Genomic DNA, 17,980 nt, shown 5'->3' on the forward strand with positions numbered 1-17,980 from the left:
ATCCCTTCCTTGAACAAGTCTTCTGAAGGTAAATTTGTCCTCTTTCAAGTTTAATTATGTATATAGTCCCATATAACATGAGGATTTATTCCGTGCCCGTGTAGCTAGCCGCTGGTTCAGTGCCGCAGATTAAAGTTTTGGTTGGTCTTGTTTCATTCCACTGGACACTTTCAAACATGCAGGCAAGGGGTTTTTGTTGAATGACACTTGCATAGTGGAGGCCAATGTCATTGTCCTCGGAGCTGCAAAAGCACTGCAGTCTGCTTGTCTTCAGTTTCAATGTTGCTAAAATGATGTTAACTGACTTATGAATATGAATGAAAGTTCTGCGTCCACGATATGGTTTGTACTAAATGTGGCGCTTCTATAGAACCCTAGAGCAGCAATCCTTTCCCACCAGATGACTTGTGGTTGAAAGGCATTTTTATCTTTGGATTTATGTTGGGCTCAAGTTTGTGCATTTGTTTCAAAAATGATTGAAATGCATTTTTTGCTCAAAAATATGGTTGAACGCCAAATATATCGAGTCTTGACCAGTAATGTCATACGACTAACATCTCTTGTCTATAGCCGAAACTTTGTTTTGCTTGTGTAATCTTAACTTCCTGCTAAACCGTAAACATTGTTCAGTTTAATAAGAAATAAAATTGCAGAATATGTGTTTTGAAGCACCTAAAGCCAGGTGATGGATACATTTTCAATGAAAAAAGGCAACCTTTTGAAGCAAAGCATGACGGTTCTATCCTTTTTTTTTCTTCACAAACAATAGCGTTGCTAGGTTCAATTGTTAGTGTTCAGGGGGAGGGGATGGGTAGAGATCAAACCCGCACCAAGGTGCATAGGCATGATTGCTTTCCGCCACTGCAGTAAAGCATCATCTGCAACATTTATATCCTTTAAAGCTTTCTAGTTAGGAATAACACCTATATTTTTCCTTACAAGCAGGTGATGGATACCTTTCAAATGAAACAATGGCAACCCTTTTGAAGCAAAGCATAACATTTCTATCCTAAAAAGCTTTCAAGTTAGGAATAATACCTTTAATTTTTCCTTATAAGCAGGAAAACATATTTGGTTCTAGAACAGAAAACCTGGTTGAATCCTTTGTAACTTGTATTGAATTATTGGAAAATCAAGTTTGTTGATATGACGAGTCTCAACTTCGATGACCAAGATGGTAAGATACTTTACATGTTTGCTTGAGTGTGTTGAAGTTGGAAATTGGTACCTAATGTACACGTTTCTTTTCAGGGATACTGAGAACTATTTCGGATGCACCACCAATCCATTACACAGTAAAACTACAATCGATTTCGTTGCTCACCAAACATAACTTGGAGAAATATGAATCTGGGGACTTTGAAGCCGGAGTATACAAATGGTACAATCCTTTCTCTCTATTTCTGAGCATAGGTTCTTATTGTTCCTTTTCTCATAAGCTTTGCGTTAATTGCTAGTGTTTACTTCTTTTTTTGGAGCTGCGTTGGAGTACTATAAATTGTTGTTTTGCTGCAGGAAACTGGTTTTCTATCCGAATGGAAACAAGAACAGGAATGTGAAAGAGCACATCTCTCTCTACTTGGTAATGTCTGGAGCAACTGCTCCCCATATTTCTTCGGAAGTGTATGCTGTTTTCAGGTTGTTTATTCTCGATCAGAACAACGGCAATTACTTCGTTCTTCAAGGTACCATTTCTTTCTTTTAACTCAACGAATAAAAAGGGCTTATAGTTCTCATATTTGTGAAGCGTCGTCTCATTTTCCAATCTTTTTAAAATATGCATTGCTCAGAACCAAAGGAAAGGCGGTTTCATGGGATGAAACTCGATTGGGGATTCGATCAATTTCTCTCCCACAAAGCTTTCACTCAAGCTTCAAATGGATTTCTCATAGATGACACTTGTGTTTTGGGAGCAGAGGTCTTTGTTTCTAAAGAGAGAAGCAAAGGCAAAGGAGAGTGTCTATCATTGGTAAGCAAAGGCAAAGGAGAGTGTCTATCATTGGTAAAGGATCCTATTATGTACAAGAATACTTGGAGGATTGACAACGTATCAAAGCTAGATGCGGAATCCTACGACTCAAAAACATTCATTGCAGGAGACCAAAAATGGTATATAACACTAAACTTGTCAGACTTCGCTCTTGGTATAAGAAATTTCTCTTGAAGATATCGAAAACTTAAGCACAGTTTATCTGAAAGTGTTGTAAATGTGATAGTGGTTGTTGCAGGAAGATGCAGCTCTATCCCAAGGGAAAGGGCAATGGAGTTGGAACCCATCTTGCTTTTTTTCTGGCGTTAGTCGAACCAAAATCTCTTCCTCCTGGCTGTCAAATATATGCAGAGTTTATTTTACGGATCCTAGACCAGAAGTATGGCCAGTACCATATCTCTAGTAAAGGTAAAGATTTTGCCTAATCCTACTGCTACATAATAATACGAGCAAAAAGGATTAGAACATCTAACAAACATTCAATTAAGGGTGGTTTTATTGCCGCCATCATGCTAAAATTCCCACCATGAACTACGATGAGACTCTAGTTCTTGGAGGTCTTTGAGTTGTGATGGCATACCATGTTGGTGATACTTACTGTTGAACCTACGTTCAGTGGAAAGCCAATATCGAGAATTTCTTATTGCAACCTACTGAAAATGTTCACAATTAGTCAGTAGTGAAAGATTTTAGGGTTTAATTCGTTTTGGGATTCAGGTAGCCCAATCAGTCATCCTCACAGTCCATTTTCTGAAAACATTCGAGTGTTTCTTCAAGAATGTACTGAACTTGAAGACTGCAGTGTCCGGGGCATTCCCATTTGGTGCACTCTTGAAATGTTGAAACTCATGTTGAACTTCTAGTATTTAGCATAAAGTAATTGAATGTTTTCAGCAACATGACAATAAACCGTATATAGACAACAATTTAATATGTTTAGTGTCATCCAGTTCTATCTTTTATTAAAAGTTTGTAACCAACTCTATTTGCATGTTTTACCCTTGTGGAAATAGACTCTTTGCAACGTAAGAGTAAAGCTGTTTATGATAGATATTCCTTCCCGGAGAGTCCTGTTAGCTTGGAGTCACCCTTTTACCCTTTTTTCCAATATACTATTGAACTGAGAATCCTTTTTGTTGATTGCAGCAAATCACTGGTTCAGTGTCTCAAATTCGATGAAGGGATGGATGAGATTTACTACTCTGGGATCATTCAACCAGACACACATTGTGTTGAATGATACTTGCATTGTGGAGGCAGACGTCACTATCCATGGAATTATTGATGTACTGTAGCCAAATAGTATAATAGTACAAAATTCCTGCTATGTGAAACTTTGGGGGTGTAAAATAGTAAAGCTAGTCGAATAAGGTGTTAAAAACACATTCATTTCACTTGTGAATACCATTGTATCGTTTGTGACTACATGGTGAATAAATACATCATTGTCTGCTCTTCGTATACCCTTCTTTGACTACTACAAAATGGAGTTATTGTGTCATAGGTGATGTCGCTTTAATATAATATAATGGCGGACAAGACATTTACGACACCTACTGAACATGACGTCGGATTTACTGTCGCTTGTAAGCATCATAAACTGTCTATGTCGCTTTTAACCTACATAAACATTTAATGTCACTTATAATAACCGGCATACATTTTAATAATTTTTAAATAATGGTGTCGCTTTAAAAAAATAGTGTCGCTTTTAAGCGACATAAAGTATTGGTGTCGCTTTGAACCAATGCAATGTTTTCTTATTTCCACGCAACTTGCAATCACTATCATGTCTATTAGGCTTGCTTCGGTTTGAACCGAGGCATAATTTTCTTATTTCGACTCCATTTTCATCAAGTCTATCAGGCTCACGTCGGTTTTAACCGACACATTTTTTTCCTATTTCGACACCACTTGCCTTTTAGTAAGTGTGTCAGACTACTTGACTTAGTGTCGGTTTTAACCGACGTGAAGTCCAAATATTTCGATGCCAAGTGCGTTTCAATCAGTGTGTCAGAGAAAAGCAGCAATAGAGCTCAATATATTGGGGTAACAATGTAGTCCTTATTTCTCATCTCTAAACCCTTTTTGAAAACCTGTATTTACGTAATTTTTTTACAAAATTTCTTCTTCTTGAAATGGGCAGTGGCCGAAAGGGCAATATTCCCCAGAGGGTTCCTCTCCCCCCCTCCTGTGTATGGAGCATCATCTTTTAGCAGCTCAAAAACTTCCCGTGCTACCAGTTTCAGTTTGCCATCTTTCACGAACCCTTCCCATACCAGTTACGAGCCAAGTGTTCCTTCTTATTATGGAGATAGCAGTTCCGTCGGTACAGCTCCACCTACTCCCAACTCAACCTATGATAATCATGTATGCAAACTTCTCAGTTGCCACCTCTAAATACTGTTTTGATGGGTTTGTAGCGCTCTTGAGGGTTAACAGTTTATATGGTGATGAACAGGTTTGCTGTTAGACCCCACATCGCTTAAGGGAGTGGATCTTCTATGCCTTATATGTACATACCCACCTCTTATAGCACGAGGCATTTTGGAGACTCACTAGCTTCGGGTTCCATAGGAACTTTAAAGTTAAACGAGAAAAAGGCCACAGCATTCCCAGGATGGGTGACCCCTCGGGAAGTTCTCGTGTGAGTTCCTAGAAACAAAACTATGATGGCATGGTTGGGGTCCAAAGCGGACAATATCGTGCTACGGCGGAGTAGAGCCTAGGATGTGATGGGGGCTAGGTTGGGATGTGACATTTGCCCCATTTGCCTTACGAATCCGAAAGACATGGCCTTTGGTTGCGGGCATCAAGTACATTTTTGAACTATAGTTTCAAGATGAGTTGAGACGATCATATTTTTAGTACCGTGTTCTTAGTGTTATGTTTTCGGTGCAGACATGCTGCAAATGCAGACAAGATCTTCAGTCGTGCCCAATATGCCGAAGTGCAATCCAAACCCGGATAAAACTGTATTAACGACTATGTGCTTTCATGCCGGAGTTGGCTGACATTTTGTGTATTTGTTTATTTTTTCAATCACATTCTTTGTAATCCATTGCTTCAGGTGGTCAGGAGGTTACTAGGTTTGGTAAATGGTTGGTCAAATCCAGCGTATGGTGATGATGATCCTTTTTTTTTTTTTGGTTGTTTAAGAAGAAAATGAAAAAGAAGTGAAGAGCTAGCCTCAAAGAAGTGAAGTTTTGGTGATTTTATGGACAACATCATAATTATTTTATTTATGGAGATGTTAGTTAATGTCGGTTACGACCGACAATAGATCTACTATTTTATTTATTTAACTTACGTGATGTCGGTTTGGACTGACAGTAAGTGTGATATTTTTATTGTGTATTTGTTACTTAAGGTCGGTTTTGACTGCTATCATATCAGATTTTCATGTCGCTTATAAGCGACGTAAGAGCCGATGTCGCTTTTAAGCGACGCTGTTGTTCATTTTTATTTGGGATACTTTGGATGCGGTCCCTAATCCTTAACATTATTTGATTAAAATCTTAATGGTATTCAAAGTTTGATCAAAGTCCATTGACTTTGTACACCTCATTATATTACTATTAATATTTATATTTTTATAGTTTTGACATTAATTGTTTGATATTTTATGAGATTCAAAATCATATAAATTTAAAATCCCTCATTATAATACTATTAGAAACGGTTACAATAAAAAGAGTTCAAACATTTTGATTGAATAAATGGATAAAAACTATGTAAAAATAAGAAATAATAAATGGCAAAAGAATGTATCCATAGTGTTAAAAAAATTGGTACATTTTACAAAAAAATTGGTACATTTCACATATGACAAAGTGGTACATTAATAAAGAAGAATGGGTACATTATAAATAAATTAGGGTATATATAAAAGATTAAAAAATTATGAGTACAAATGAATTTTCAAAAAATATAGGCCCTAAAAGAATTTAAAACATGGGTACAAAATAAAACTAAAAAGAAAATACTACAAATTTTAAAAAAATGTTGCAAATTAAAAGTGAGTACAAACTAAAAATATAAATATATGATACAAAGTTTAGGCATAAAACATAAATATACCATATGTAATTTTTCTTTTATCATTGATTAAATATACAATGTCACGTGACGGTATACACATGGGTACAAACACAAATAAAACTTAAAAAAAAGATGGGCACAAAAAGAAACTAATATATGGGTACAAATAAAAAATGAAAAGAAAATTGGTACAAATTAAAACATATTTGCAAATTAAAAATAGGTACAAACTAAAAATAAAAATATATGATTAAGAATTTAGCCATAAATATAAATATACTAATTGTAACATTTTTAACACTAAAGGAATATATTTAAAAATAAAAATATTTTATTATTCAAATAATTAATGATGTTATTAATACCTAAGGACCTTGATAAAAAAATTAAAAATGTTTAATCAATGGAGTAACAAAAAGAAGGATGTGAAGCTAATATCTCATTTTTATTTTATATTACTTTGCTTCTTGGTGGCGGATTAAGGGGGCTAAGCGACATCATTACCCTTTTGGTGATGGTAGTATTGGTGTCGGTTCCTCTATTCGACATTGCATGATTTAATGTCAGATTTTTACCAAAAATCCGACAGTAATTGGTGTTTCTTGTTGGTTTTACACCGCCAGTGATATCCTCTTTTGTAGTAGTGTTTGTTTTCGGTTTCATTTTTCCTTCCATGGTGCTCGAGAGCATAGAATACTCCAGACTTTTTAACCTTTAGATTTTAATTTCTTTATTTTTAAACAAAGATCTGAACGGTTAAAGCACACGCAGTATCCCATACTCTGGGACATCGCAGAAAATCCTTTCTTTTTTCGTTGAACTTCGATTTGGTTGTTTACAGAGGAAAAGATTGGAAATATATTGGGACATGAAAGATAAATGAGACAATACTGAATTGGAAAATGTTGCATTTAATAAAAGTTGTGAACTTTACAGAATTCACAATGAATCAAATATACAAAGAACATGATAATACAGAGTGAAGCGGGCCTCACATGCCTGTTCTGATAGGGACGAGGCGATTAGATAATTAGGGGAGGAGATGGCAAGATTAGCCAAAGGTTTTCTCGCTGCTGTAACACATCCAGGAAACGGTCATCCTCCTTGTAAGTTTCATAGATGGAATCCAAGCGACTGGCCGTAAAGAAATACACATAATAAAGTGTTAAAGTGACTCCGAAAACATGATTCATGCGCGAAATTGTACTGGTCGAATGGATGACAACACGCTCTTTACCTGTTTGAGGTAAAGTGTTCTTCACATAAACAAAAAGAGCGTTCCTTGGGGTCAAGTGAAGCCTACTGCTTAAGATATGGATAAACTGTCCGACAGACATATCCCTAGGAACTAGGAATTTAGAAGAAACAAGGAAACACGGGATAGAGGTTATTCTCCTTAAAGTGAGAATGCATAAACAAGCAGCTAAAATTGACTGAGGATCCTCTCCGGATCCTCTTTGTGAGAATTTCGGGGACCCTCAAATCATATTTGTTCATCGTACATCGTGTGGTCAGTTTTCGTTAGATACTGTTTATATTTAATTTTAAATAAAAGTATTAAAATAATTTCTAACAGTACGATATACGATGAACAGACACGATTTGAGGATCCCCACAAAGAGGATCCGGAGAGGATCGTCGTTCACTAAGGGTTAGTTTGGTATTGCTGTGCTTTGAAAAAAAGCTGCTGTGAGAATAAGCGGCTGTGCTGTGAGAATAAGCAGCACTCCCAAACCACCCCTAAAATTGTCCAAGAAGTAAAACATTGGGATTATACAAAGCTGCAGATAAAGGAAATTCATCCAAGCAAAAAAGATCCTCAGAACACAGAGCGAGTAACAGAAGCCAAGCTCTCTGTTATACAAGAACGAAGAGTTATATATTCAGGATTCCTATAATTATGTCACATAAACCAGGAAGAAGGACCTAGAGACGGAAACTTTACTGACCTATAAGAATATCGAAATTCTTATATCCTAGAAAGTTTCATTTACAAATGTCGATGTGAAATTGTAAAACTAGGGTGCCATATTGCATTCAAGTTTGTTCTTGACATAGGAAAGATTGACCTTGTAGAAAATGAAGAGAACTGTGACAACTAAAACATACTTTTTCTTTTCCATTTCAGGCAGGTCTATCCAGGAATATCTTTCAATGTTCCCCTGCAGAAAGACATAAAAAGAACACCCTAATCAGTTTTGACATCTTATCCACCCTCTCAAAAATGCTTCCAATCAAGTCTAACCGTGTCGCTTGTACTTAAATTAAGCCACTTTATGATTGCACATGTGAGGTTATACGATAAAATCTTCCTAAAATAATCAATTCTTCCCGAGTGTATCAGATCTGTACACGAAATGCAATGAAAAAAACATCGATCAATGATACACAATTCTTCGAGGTGATAATGGGAACCATCATGTTAAAACTTAAATTTATTTCCGTGTTTTGAAAGTTTTGAACAAAAAAAAAAGAATTGCCTGAAAGTGAATATCAAACCACATAAGATAATAACAACTTCAGAAAGAAAATGTCGAAGATTCTTCACATACGTAATCCACATGAATTAAAAATTGACCTTCTTTCGCCACACAAACCAAAAATTTGTCATTTCAAAGCATGCATCCATCAAAATCTCTCAGCCACTAAAACGTTATCACCTCTCAATAGGGTCAATGTCAAATTGTAATAGAATAATAATTAAATCTTTAACAAATATTAAGCAACAGAAATGCGTGAATAAATTAAACAAATTAAGAAATTCTAATCAACCAAAAGATCATAAACAAGGATAAATTTCCATATTTCCAAATTCCAAGTGCATTATTAAATTCCCAGTATAATGGCACTTCCAAAAACAAAAATCACTGAAAAAAAAACAAAAAAAAAACCTCACCGGAACTCGATCTGGGTAGTTTGCAATTATATATATATTTTTATTCTTCAAGTCGTTCATCAAAAAAAAAAAAAAAAAACCCAATAATTAGCACCAAAAAAAACAATATTTTGCAATTATATTTTGTTTGGTCACAGAAAACTAGTGCTGTACCCAAATGGAAACAAGACGAGACGAGAAATGTGGCAGGCCAAATCTCTCCTGACTGGTTGGGAAGTTTATGTTGATATCAGGTTCTTTTTGCTTGATCAGAAGAAAGGATGTACTTGGCTTTTCAAGGTATTGCATCGTCATGTTTATTTCATCTAGTGGAGTGACAACTCGTTCTTTTTCATATTTTCTTAGTCTTGCTTTTAATTTGCTGATCCATTTTCATGTTGCATTTCTTAACTAGACGTCAATGAAAAGGAAAAGTGTTTTCATGGGATTATGCCTTATTCGGGTTTTGATCAATTCATCCCTCTTAAAGCGTTTACTAATGCTTCCAACGGATATCTCATGGAAGACATGTATTTGGAGCGGACATTTTTGTTTGTAAAGAAAGAAGAATAGGAAATGGAGAGCGTCTATCAATGATCAAGGATGCTGTTAAGTGCAAGCATGTTTGGAAGGTTGAGAACTTTTCAATGTTAGATGTTGAGAGTTACTACTCACAACTCTTAATTGCTGAAGACCTGAAATCGTGACACACCCCAACCCCGATGTCCGGAGGACAACGGAATGGCCACGTGTTGGCCGACATCCAAGTGTGACGTAAGCCATTTAATGAATGCATATGCCGAGAAGAAGTTTGTGACATTCAATCGGCCTGGACGACCGTCAGTCACATTTCAAGGTGAGCGACGAATCCTTCCTAACAGTATCATTTCTGCTATCCATGCGACTAAATTGATGCATAAAGGATGTGTGGGATTTTTAGCCCATGTAGTTACGAGGTGGGCATATACATATAAGGCACATCACCCTCTCTCCGTTGGTCAATGTGGGATGTTACAATCCACCCAGAATGGCTCTAATACCATTCTGTCACATCCCAAACCGGCTCTGCCGTAGCACGATATTGTCCGTTTTGGGTTCACCATTCCCTCATGGTTTTGCTTTTGGGAACTCACATGAGAACTTCCCATTGGGTCGTCTATCCTGGGAATGCTCTCGCCCGAACTCACTTAACTACGGAGTTCCCATGGGATCCGTAGCCAGTGAATCTCCAAAAGGCTGCATGCTATAGGAGGTGGGCATGTACATATAAGGTATATCACCCCCTCTCTATTGGTCAATGTGAGATGTTACAATACCAACGGAGAGAGGGTGATGTGCCTTATATGTACATGTCCACCTCCTATAACGTGAGGCATTTTGGGAAATCACTGGTCCATCGGAACTTCGAAGTTAAGCGAGTTCGGACGAGAGTAATCCTAGGATGGGTGACCCATTGGGAAATTCTCGCACGAGTTCCCAAAAACAAAACCGTAAGGGCGTGACCCAAAGCGCACAATATCATGCTACGGCGGAGTCGGTCTGGGATGTGACATAAACAGTTGAATCGGGTGACGGTGAAGAATCGTTATCCTCTACCTCGGATCGATGACATGTTCGACCAACTGAAAGGTGCATAGGTATTCTCTAAGATCGATCTTCGCTTAGGTTATCATCAATTACTGATCTGTGAAGAAGATGTGCCGAAGACTGCATTCCACACTAGGTATGGACACTACGAGTTCCGTGTCATGCCTTTTGGATTAACAAATGCACCTGCAGCATTTATGGATTTGATGAACATAGTCTTTAGACCGTATCTGGATCGGTTTGTGATTGTGTTTATTGAAGACATTCTAATTTATTCCAAAAGTGTTGCCAAGCACAAGAAACATCTGAGGATGGTGCTGGAAAGCCTAAGAATCAATCAGCTGTATGCTAAGTTCAGTAAATGTCAGTTTTGGCTTAACCAGATTAGTTTTCTTGGACATGTAGTGTCTGCTGAGGGAATTAGTGTGGACCCTCAAAAGGTTTCAACAGTGTCTACTTGGGAGCAACTGAGAAACGTTACTGAAGTGAGAAGTTTTCTAGGTCTAGTTGGCTATTAAAGATGTTTTGTATAGGACTTCTCAACAATTGCCTTGCCTTTTACTAAGTTAACTCGTAAGGGGGTCAAGTTCGAATGGGATGAGAATTGTGAACAGAGTTTCCAGGAGCTTAAACGGCGTTTTACTCAAGCTCCCGTCCTTGCTCTTCCAAACGATGGTGATGAGTTTGAGATTTACATTGATGCATCTCTGTCAGGTTTGGGTTGGGTTCTGATCCAGCATGGGAAGGTTATCGCCTATGCTTTTAGACAACTCAAGAATCACAAAAGAAATTATCCTACTCATGATCTGGAGCTCGGAGCAGTAGTTTTTGCCCTAAAGATCTGGAGACACTATTTGTACGGCGAAAAGTGCCGCATCTTCACTGATCACAAGAGCCTAAAACATGTCCTCACTAAGGAGGATTTGAATTTGAGGCAGAGAAGATGGATGGAACTCATCAGTGATTATGACTGCACTATCGAATATCATCCCGGACATTCCTATTTCGTACGGCTTTACGATGATGGAGTATCTGTGAGTGGACCCCTTCTAAATTGCATGTTTTAAATAGTAGAAATGCATACATGAAAAACATGATTTATTGATTATATTTTATGAAACGTTTTATAAGATATTCTGCTTACTTAAAATATTTTGGAATACCATATTTTCTATCAAACCCATGTTCTTTGTAGAGTTTCTGATGGATGACGATATACTATTTAGAACATGTTTTCACACCCTTCTTTATAGTATAGATGATGGATAACTTTATACTATAAAGATGCTTTTGAAATATATGTATCTATGTTTTAGAAAGACTATGTTCAATGGTTTTGTGCGTATCTAGTGGTCACTGTATTACCTTCAGGCGGGTGTGTGTAGGGCACTGTTCTATGCATATCAAAGATACTTACAACGCCATTCTCTTCTTTCTCTTCTTTCACATAATTGACCTTCGCATCAAGTGTGATGTTTGGAGCTCTACATTCCCAAGCATAATGTCCGAACTTTTGACAATTATAACATTGAACTTGAGATTTTTCATACCTTAAGTTTGAGCGACCTCTTCCACTACCTTTTGTTGAGCTTTCTCTTCTTTCGTAGTTGCTATGGTTGTTGAAGTTCCAACCACGTCCACGCCCATGTCCACATCCCCGACCTCGGCCACGACTTCTTCTATACTGGCTTCTCTCGTTGTCGAAGCTTTCTTCTTTCTTCTTTGGCTAGACATGTGTCTTAAGGAGCTGCTCATCATTTCCTTGCCTCTTCTTATGTTTCTCTTCATATGCTTGTAGCGAACCCATTAATTGCTCTATACTAATTTCTTCCAAGTTTTTAGTTTCTTCAATCGTCACGACAATGTGCTCGAACTTGGGGTCCAACGAGCGTAGTATCTTCTCCATAATTCTAACATCTTCTAACTTTTCTTTGTCTCTTAATTGATTGGAAACGGCTAAGACTCTTGAGAAATAATCAGAGATTGATTCAGACCCTTTCATTTGTAGAGATTCAAACTCACCTCTTAATACTTGAAGACGAACCTTTTTCACTTGTTCGGCTCCTTTGTAAGAGGTTTGAAGCTTCTCCCATGCTTGCTTGGCAGAGGTTGCACTCGAGACCTTCTCAAAGCCATTGTCATATAATGCTTGGCAGATGAGGTAGAGAGCCTTCTTGTGTCTCTTTCTTGAATCTTTCAAACTCACCTTCTAGGGTTGGGACATAGCAGCTTCATCTTTTGGCTCAGTGTAGCCTTTCTCCACAACTTCCTATACACCTTGTGCTCCCCAAAGGGCCTTCATTTTGATACTCCAATTATCGAAGTTGTTGTTGTCGAGCACTAGAACTTGGAAGACTGCCATAGCGTTGCTAGCCATAGCTATGGTACCACTTTGTTGGGGTTTAAAAATGCTTCACTACTTTGGAGATGTTTGTCTCACAAAGAAGAGTATGACGCAACGGAATTTGATAGGCAAGAGAAAGAAAAAACACTCAAAGTATTACACAATTTTTATTCTCACACAAACTTAGTACAAGAGGAAACACTCACTCTTAGAAGCTTTGTTAGTTCTTCTCACTTCTTACTCCTCACTTCACTCTTTTTCTCACTTCCTCTCTTAGTTGTTACATCACATAGCTTAGCACCTCACCTATTCATAGGCAAGGTTTGCCAACTTTGGCATTGCTAGAACTTTCTAGCTAAGGCTTAACAACAACACATTTTTACAAGATTCTAGATCTTTCTACAAAAGCCTTAGATATTTATGCATGCAGTCCACCAACTTGAACTTTGCTAGAACTCTGTAGCATGTGCATGGATCTTTCTTTGTGTATGGGCCGGATCAATTGTCTTGGGCCAAGACAAGGTTACAATTCAACACGGATATCTCATGGAAGACATGTATTTGGAGCTGACATTTTTGTTGGTAAAGAAAGAAGAAAAGGAAATGGAGATCGTCTATCAATGATCAAGGATGCTGTTAAGTGCAAGCATGTTTGGAAGGTTGGAAGGTTGAGAACTTTTCAATGTTAGATGCTCAGAGTTACTACTCACAACTCTTAATTGCTGAAGACCAGTAATCGTATCTCCAATAGCTTTTCAATTTTCTATCTTATCAATACCTTTTCTTTGCTGAAGTCAATTTTCAGCTAACTGAAAAGAGATGGATATACTTTAAGAGGTTTGAAGTACATATGCAATTTGTACGTACATAATGTTTACATTATCCCTTAAGGTGTCAAGTTGTAGTTTTGCTTCTAATGTAAAAAATTGCTCCTTTTTCTTAAACTTGAAAGGTTAATGGAATCTTGAAATGTTCTCATATACCTCTTCTGATGGTCGCTGGAGGAAGATTCAGCTCTGTCCGAAAGGAAATTATGATGAGAAGGGTACTCGTATTTCACTTTACTTGGAATTGGATGGTTCAGAAGACCTTCGTGATTCTAAAGTGTTTGCTGAGTTTTCCTTGCGCATTCTAGATAAATCCCTTCCTTGAACAAGTCTTCTGAAGGTAAATTTGTCCTATTTCAATGTTTAATTATGTATATAGTCTCATATAACATGAGGATTTATTCCGTGTCCATGTAGCTAGTCGCTGGTTCAGTGTCGCGGATTAAAGTTTTGGTTGGTCTTGTTTCATTCCACTGGACACTTTCAAACATGCAGGCAAGGGGTTTTTGTTGAATGATACTTGCATAGTGGAGGCCAATGTCACTGTCCTCGGAGCTGCAAAAGCACTGCAGTCTACTTGTCTTCAGTTTCAATGTTGCTAAAATGATGTTAACTGACTTATGAATATGAATGAAAGTTCTGCGTCCACGATATGGTTTGTACTAAATGTGGCGCTTCTATAGAACCCTAGAGCAGCAATCCTTTCCCACCAAATGACTTGTGGTTGAAAGGCATTTTTATCTTTGAATTTATGTTGGGCTCAAGTTTGTGCTTTTGTTTAAAAAATGATTGAAATGCATTTTTTGCTCAAAAATATGGTTGAGCGCCAAATATACCGAGTCTTGACTAGTAATGTCATACGACTAACATCTCTTGTCTATAGCCGAAACTTTGTTTTGTTTGTGTAATCTTAACCCTCTTGACAATGCTAAACTAGGGATGGGCAACGGTTATGGCGGGCGGGTAACTGCGGTTATTTACTCATAACCGTTAAAGTTTTTATCCGCATAACCATTTACCCGTTGGGTATTTACATAAACGGGTATACTCATACTCATAACTGTTTATAAACGGTTAACCATACCCATAACCGCATACCTATTTAACCATAATCGTGTACCTGTTTACTCTTTTTTTTTTCACCTGTCTACCTATTTTTTTAACAACTTGAAAATTAAAAAGAAATTTGTCATACTTTTCTTTTTCTAACAATTAAATATCGTTATAAATACATTTAACATGAATTTTTGTATTAACGGCAATATTATTTATGAATATATGGGATGTCTCCCAATTATTTGACCGTCAATCTATTACAAGAATCATGCATGGTCGTAGGTTAATTAATATTCTTGTATACATACATGCATACATACATACATACATATATATGTATGTAAGTATGCATCAGTCTGCTAATAAGCTAATTTGATAAATATTTTCATTTTTATTTAGAAACATATGTTCATCGATTCAAGCCATTTAATTGATTTCTAATTTTTGGAGAATATGTGTAAAATTGGACAATGTGTTTTGAAGCACCTAAAAGCAGGTGATGGATACATTTTCAATGAAAAAAGGCAACCCTTTGAAGCAAAGCATGACGGTTCTATTCTATCCCTTTTTTTTTTCCTTGACAAACAATAGCATTGCTAGGTTCAATTGTTAGTGTTCAGGGGAGATCAAACCCTCACCAAGGCACATAGGCATGATTGCTTTCCGCCATTGCGGTAAAGCATCATCTACAACATTTATATCCTTTAAAGCTTTCTAGTTAGGAATAACACCTATATTTTTCCTTACAAGCAGGTGATGGATACCTTTCAAATGAAACAATGGCAACCCTTTTGAAGCAAAGCATAACATTTCTATCCTTAAAAGCTTGCAAGTTAGGAATAATACACCTTTAATTTTTCCTTATAAGCAGGAAAACATATTTGGTTCTAGAACAGAAAACCCGATTGAATCCTTTGTAACTTGTATTGAATTATCGGAAAATCAAGTTTGTTGATATGACGAGTCTCAACTTCGATGACCAAGATGGTAAGATACTTTATCTGTTTGCTTGAGTGTGTTGAAGTTGGAAATTAGTAGCTAATGTACACGTTTCTTTTCAGGGATACTGAGAACTATTTCGGATGCACCACCAACCCATTACACAGTAAAAGTACAATCGATTTCGTTGCTCACCAAACACAACTTGGAGAAATATGAATCTGGGGACTTTGAAGCCGGAGGATACAAATGGTACAATCCTTTCTCTCTATTTCTGAGCATAGGTTCTTACTGTTCCTTTTCTCATAAGCTCTTGCGTTAATTGCTAGTGTTTTCTTATTTTTTTGGGAATATGAATCTAAGTACTATAAATTGATGTTTTGCTGCAGGAAACTGGTTTTCTATCCGAATGGAAACAAGAACAGGAATGTGAAAGAGCACATCTCTCTCTACTTGGTAATGTCTAGGGCAACTGCTCCCCAGATTTCTTCGGAAGTGTATGCTGTTTTCAGGTTGTTTATACTCGATCAGAACAACGGCAATTACTTCGTTCTTCAAGGTACCATTTCTTTCTTTTAACTCAACGAATAAAAAGGGCTTATAGTTCTCATATTTGTGAAGCGTCGTCTCATTTTCCAATCTTTTTTAAATATGCATTGCTCAGAACCAAAGGAAAGGCGGTTTCATGGGATGAAACTCGATTGGGGATTCGATCAATTTCTCTCCCACAAAGCTTTCACTCAAGCTTCAAATGGATTTCTCATAGATGACACTAGTGTGTTGGGAGCAGAGGTCTTTGTTTCTAAAGAGAGAAGCGAAGGCAAAGGAGAATGTCTATCAATGGTAAAGGATCCTGTTATGTACAAGAATACTTGGAGCATTGACAACGTATCAAAGCTAGATGCGGAATCCTACGACTCAAAAACATTCATTGTTGGAGACCAGAAATGGTATATAACACTAAACTTTTTAGACTTCGCTCTTGGTATAAGAAATTTCTCTCGAAGATATCGAAAACTTAAGCGCAGTTTATCTGAAAGTGTTGTAAATGTGATGGTGGTTGTTGCAGGAAGATGCAGCTCTATCCCAAGGGAAAGGGCAATGGTGTTGGAACCCATCTTGCTTTTTTTCTGGCGTTAGCCGAACCGAAATCTCTTCCTCCTGGTTGTCAAATATATGCAGAGTTTACCCTACGGATCCTAGATCAGCAGTATCGCCAGTATCATCTCTCCGGTAAAGGTAAAGATTTTGCCTAATCCTACTGCTACATAATCATACGAGCAAAAAGGATTAGAACATCTAACAAACATTCAAAATTTAAGGGTGGTTTTACTGCCGCCATCATGCTAAAATCCCACCACGAACTACGATGAGACTAGTTCTTGGAGGTGTTTTGAGTCGTGATGGCGTACCATGTTGGTGATACTTACTGTTGAACCTGCGTTCAGTGGAAAGCCAATATCAAGAATTTCTGATTGCAACCTACTGAAAATGTTCACAATTTTAGGTTTGTCATAGCAAAAGATTTTATGGTTTAATTCGTTTTGGGATTCGGGTAGCCCAATCAGTCATCCTCACTGTCCATTTTCTGAAAACATTTGAGTGTTTCTTCAAGAATGTGTTGAACTTGAAGACTGCAGTGTCCAGGGCATGCCCATTTGGTGCACTCTTGAAATGTTGAACTTCTAGTATTTAGCAGAAAGCAACTGAATGTTTTCAGCAACATGAGAATAAACCGTATATAGACAACAATTTAATTTGTTTAGTCTCATCTAGTTATATCTTTTATTAAAAATTTGTAGCCAACTCTATTTGCATGTTTTACCCTTATGGAAACAGACTCCTTGCAACGTAAGAGTAAAGCTGTTTACGATAGATGTTCCTTCCTGGAGAGTCCTGCTAGCTTGGAGTCACCCTTTTACCCTTTTTTCCAATATACTATTGAACTGATAATCCTTTTTGGTGATTGCAGCAAATCACTGGTTCAGTGCCTCAAATTCAGTGAGGGGATGGATGAGATTTACTTCTCTGGGATCATTCAACCAGTCATACATTGTGTTGAATGATACTTGCATTGTGGAGGCAGACGTCACTATCCATGGAATTACTGATGCACTGTAGCCAAATAGTAAAATAGTACAAAATTCATGCTGTGTGAAACTTTGGGGGTGTAAAATAGTAAAGACAGTCGAATGAGGTGTTAAAAACACATTCATTTCACTTGTGAATACCATTGTATCATTTGTGACTACGTGGTGAATAAATACATCATTGTCTGCTCTTCATATACCTTTCTTTGTTTTCGGTTTCATTTTTCCTTC

General features: G+C 37.2%; 2 protein-coding genes across 4 annotated transcripts; both read left to right on the top strand.

Annotated features, from left to right (window-relative positions):
• Window positions 1–1,050: 1,050 nt before the first annotated feature.
• On the top strand, window positions 1,051–3,448 carry LOC103452644 (uncharacterized). Of its 3 annotated transcripts, XM_008392168.4 has the most exons (7): window positions 1,051–1,177; window positions 1,252–1,381; window positions 1,516–1,685; window positions 1,791–1,946; window positions 1,980–2,109; window positions 2,217–2,398; window positions 3,137–3,448. In XM_008392168.4, exons 1-7 carry the CDS (start codon window positions 1,147–1,149, stop codon window positions 3,283–3,285), a joined length of 948 nt encoding a protein of 315 aa, XP_008390390.2. In that variant the 5' UTR covers window positions 1,051–1,146; the 3' UTR covers window positions 3,286–3,448. The 3 variants fall into 3 exon arrangements, with proteins under 3 accessions (XP_008390390.2, XP_008390388.2, XP_008390389.2); XM_008392166.4 differs by having other exon boundaries at window positions 1,791–2,109; XM_008392167.4 differs by having other exon boundaries at window positions 1,791–2,109; window positions 2,229–2,398.
• An 11,859-nt stretch (window positions 3,449–15,307) lies between these two features.
• On the top strand, window positions 15,308–17,944 carry LOC103452645 (BTB/POZ and MATH domain-containing protein 3-like). Its single transcript, XM_008392170.4, has 6 exons — window positions 15,308–15,707; window positions 15,782–15,911; window positions 16,049–16,218; window positions 16,324–16,609; window positions 16,729–16,898; window positions 17,632–17,944. Exons 1-6 carry the CDS (start codon window positions 15,677–15,679, stop codon window positions 17,778–17,780), a joined length of 936 nt encoding a protein of 311 aa, XP_008390392.2. The 5' UTR covers window positions 15,308–15,676; the 3' UTR covers window positions 17,781–17,944.
• The last annotated feature ends 36 nt before the right edge of the window (window positions 17,945–17,980 follow it).

The sequence above is a fragment of the Malus domestica genome, chromosome 13, assembly GCF_042453785.1.
Source record: "Malus domestica chromosome 13, GDT2T_hap1".
NCBI classification, from domain to species: Eukaryota; Viridiplantae; Streptophyta; class Magnoliopsida; order Rosales; family Rosaceae; genus Malus; species Malus domestica.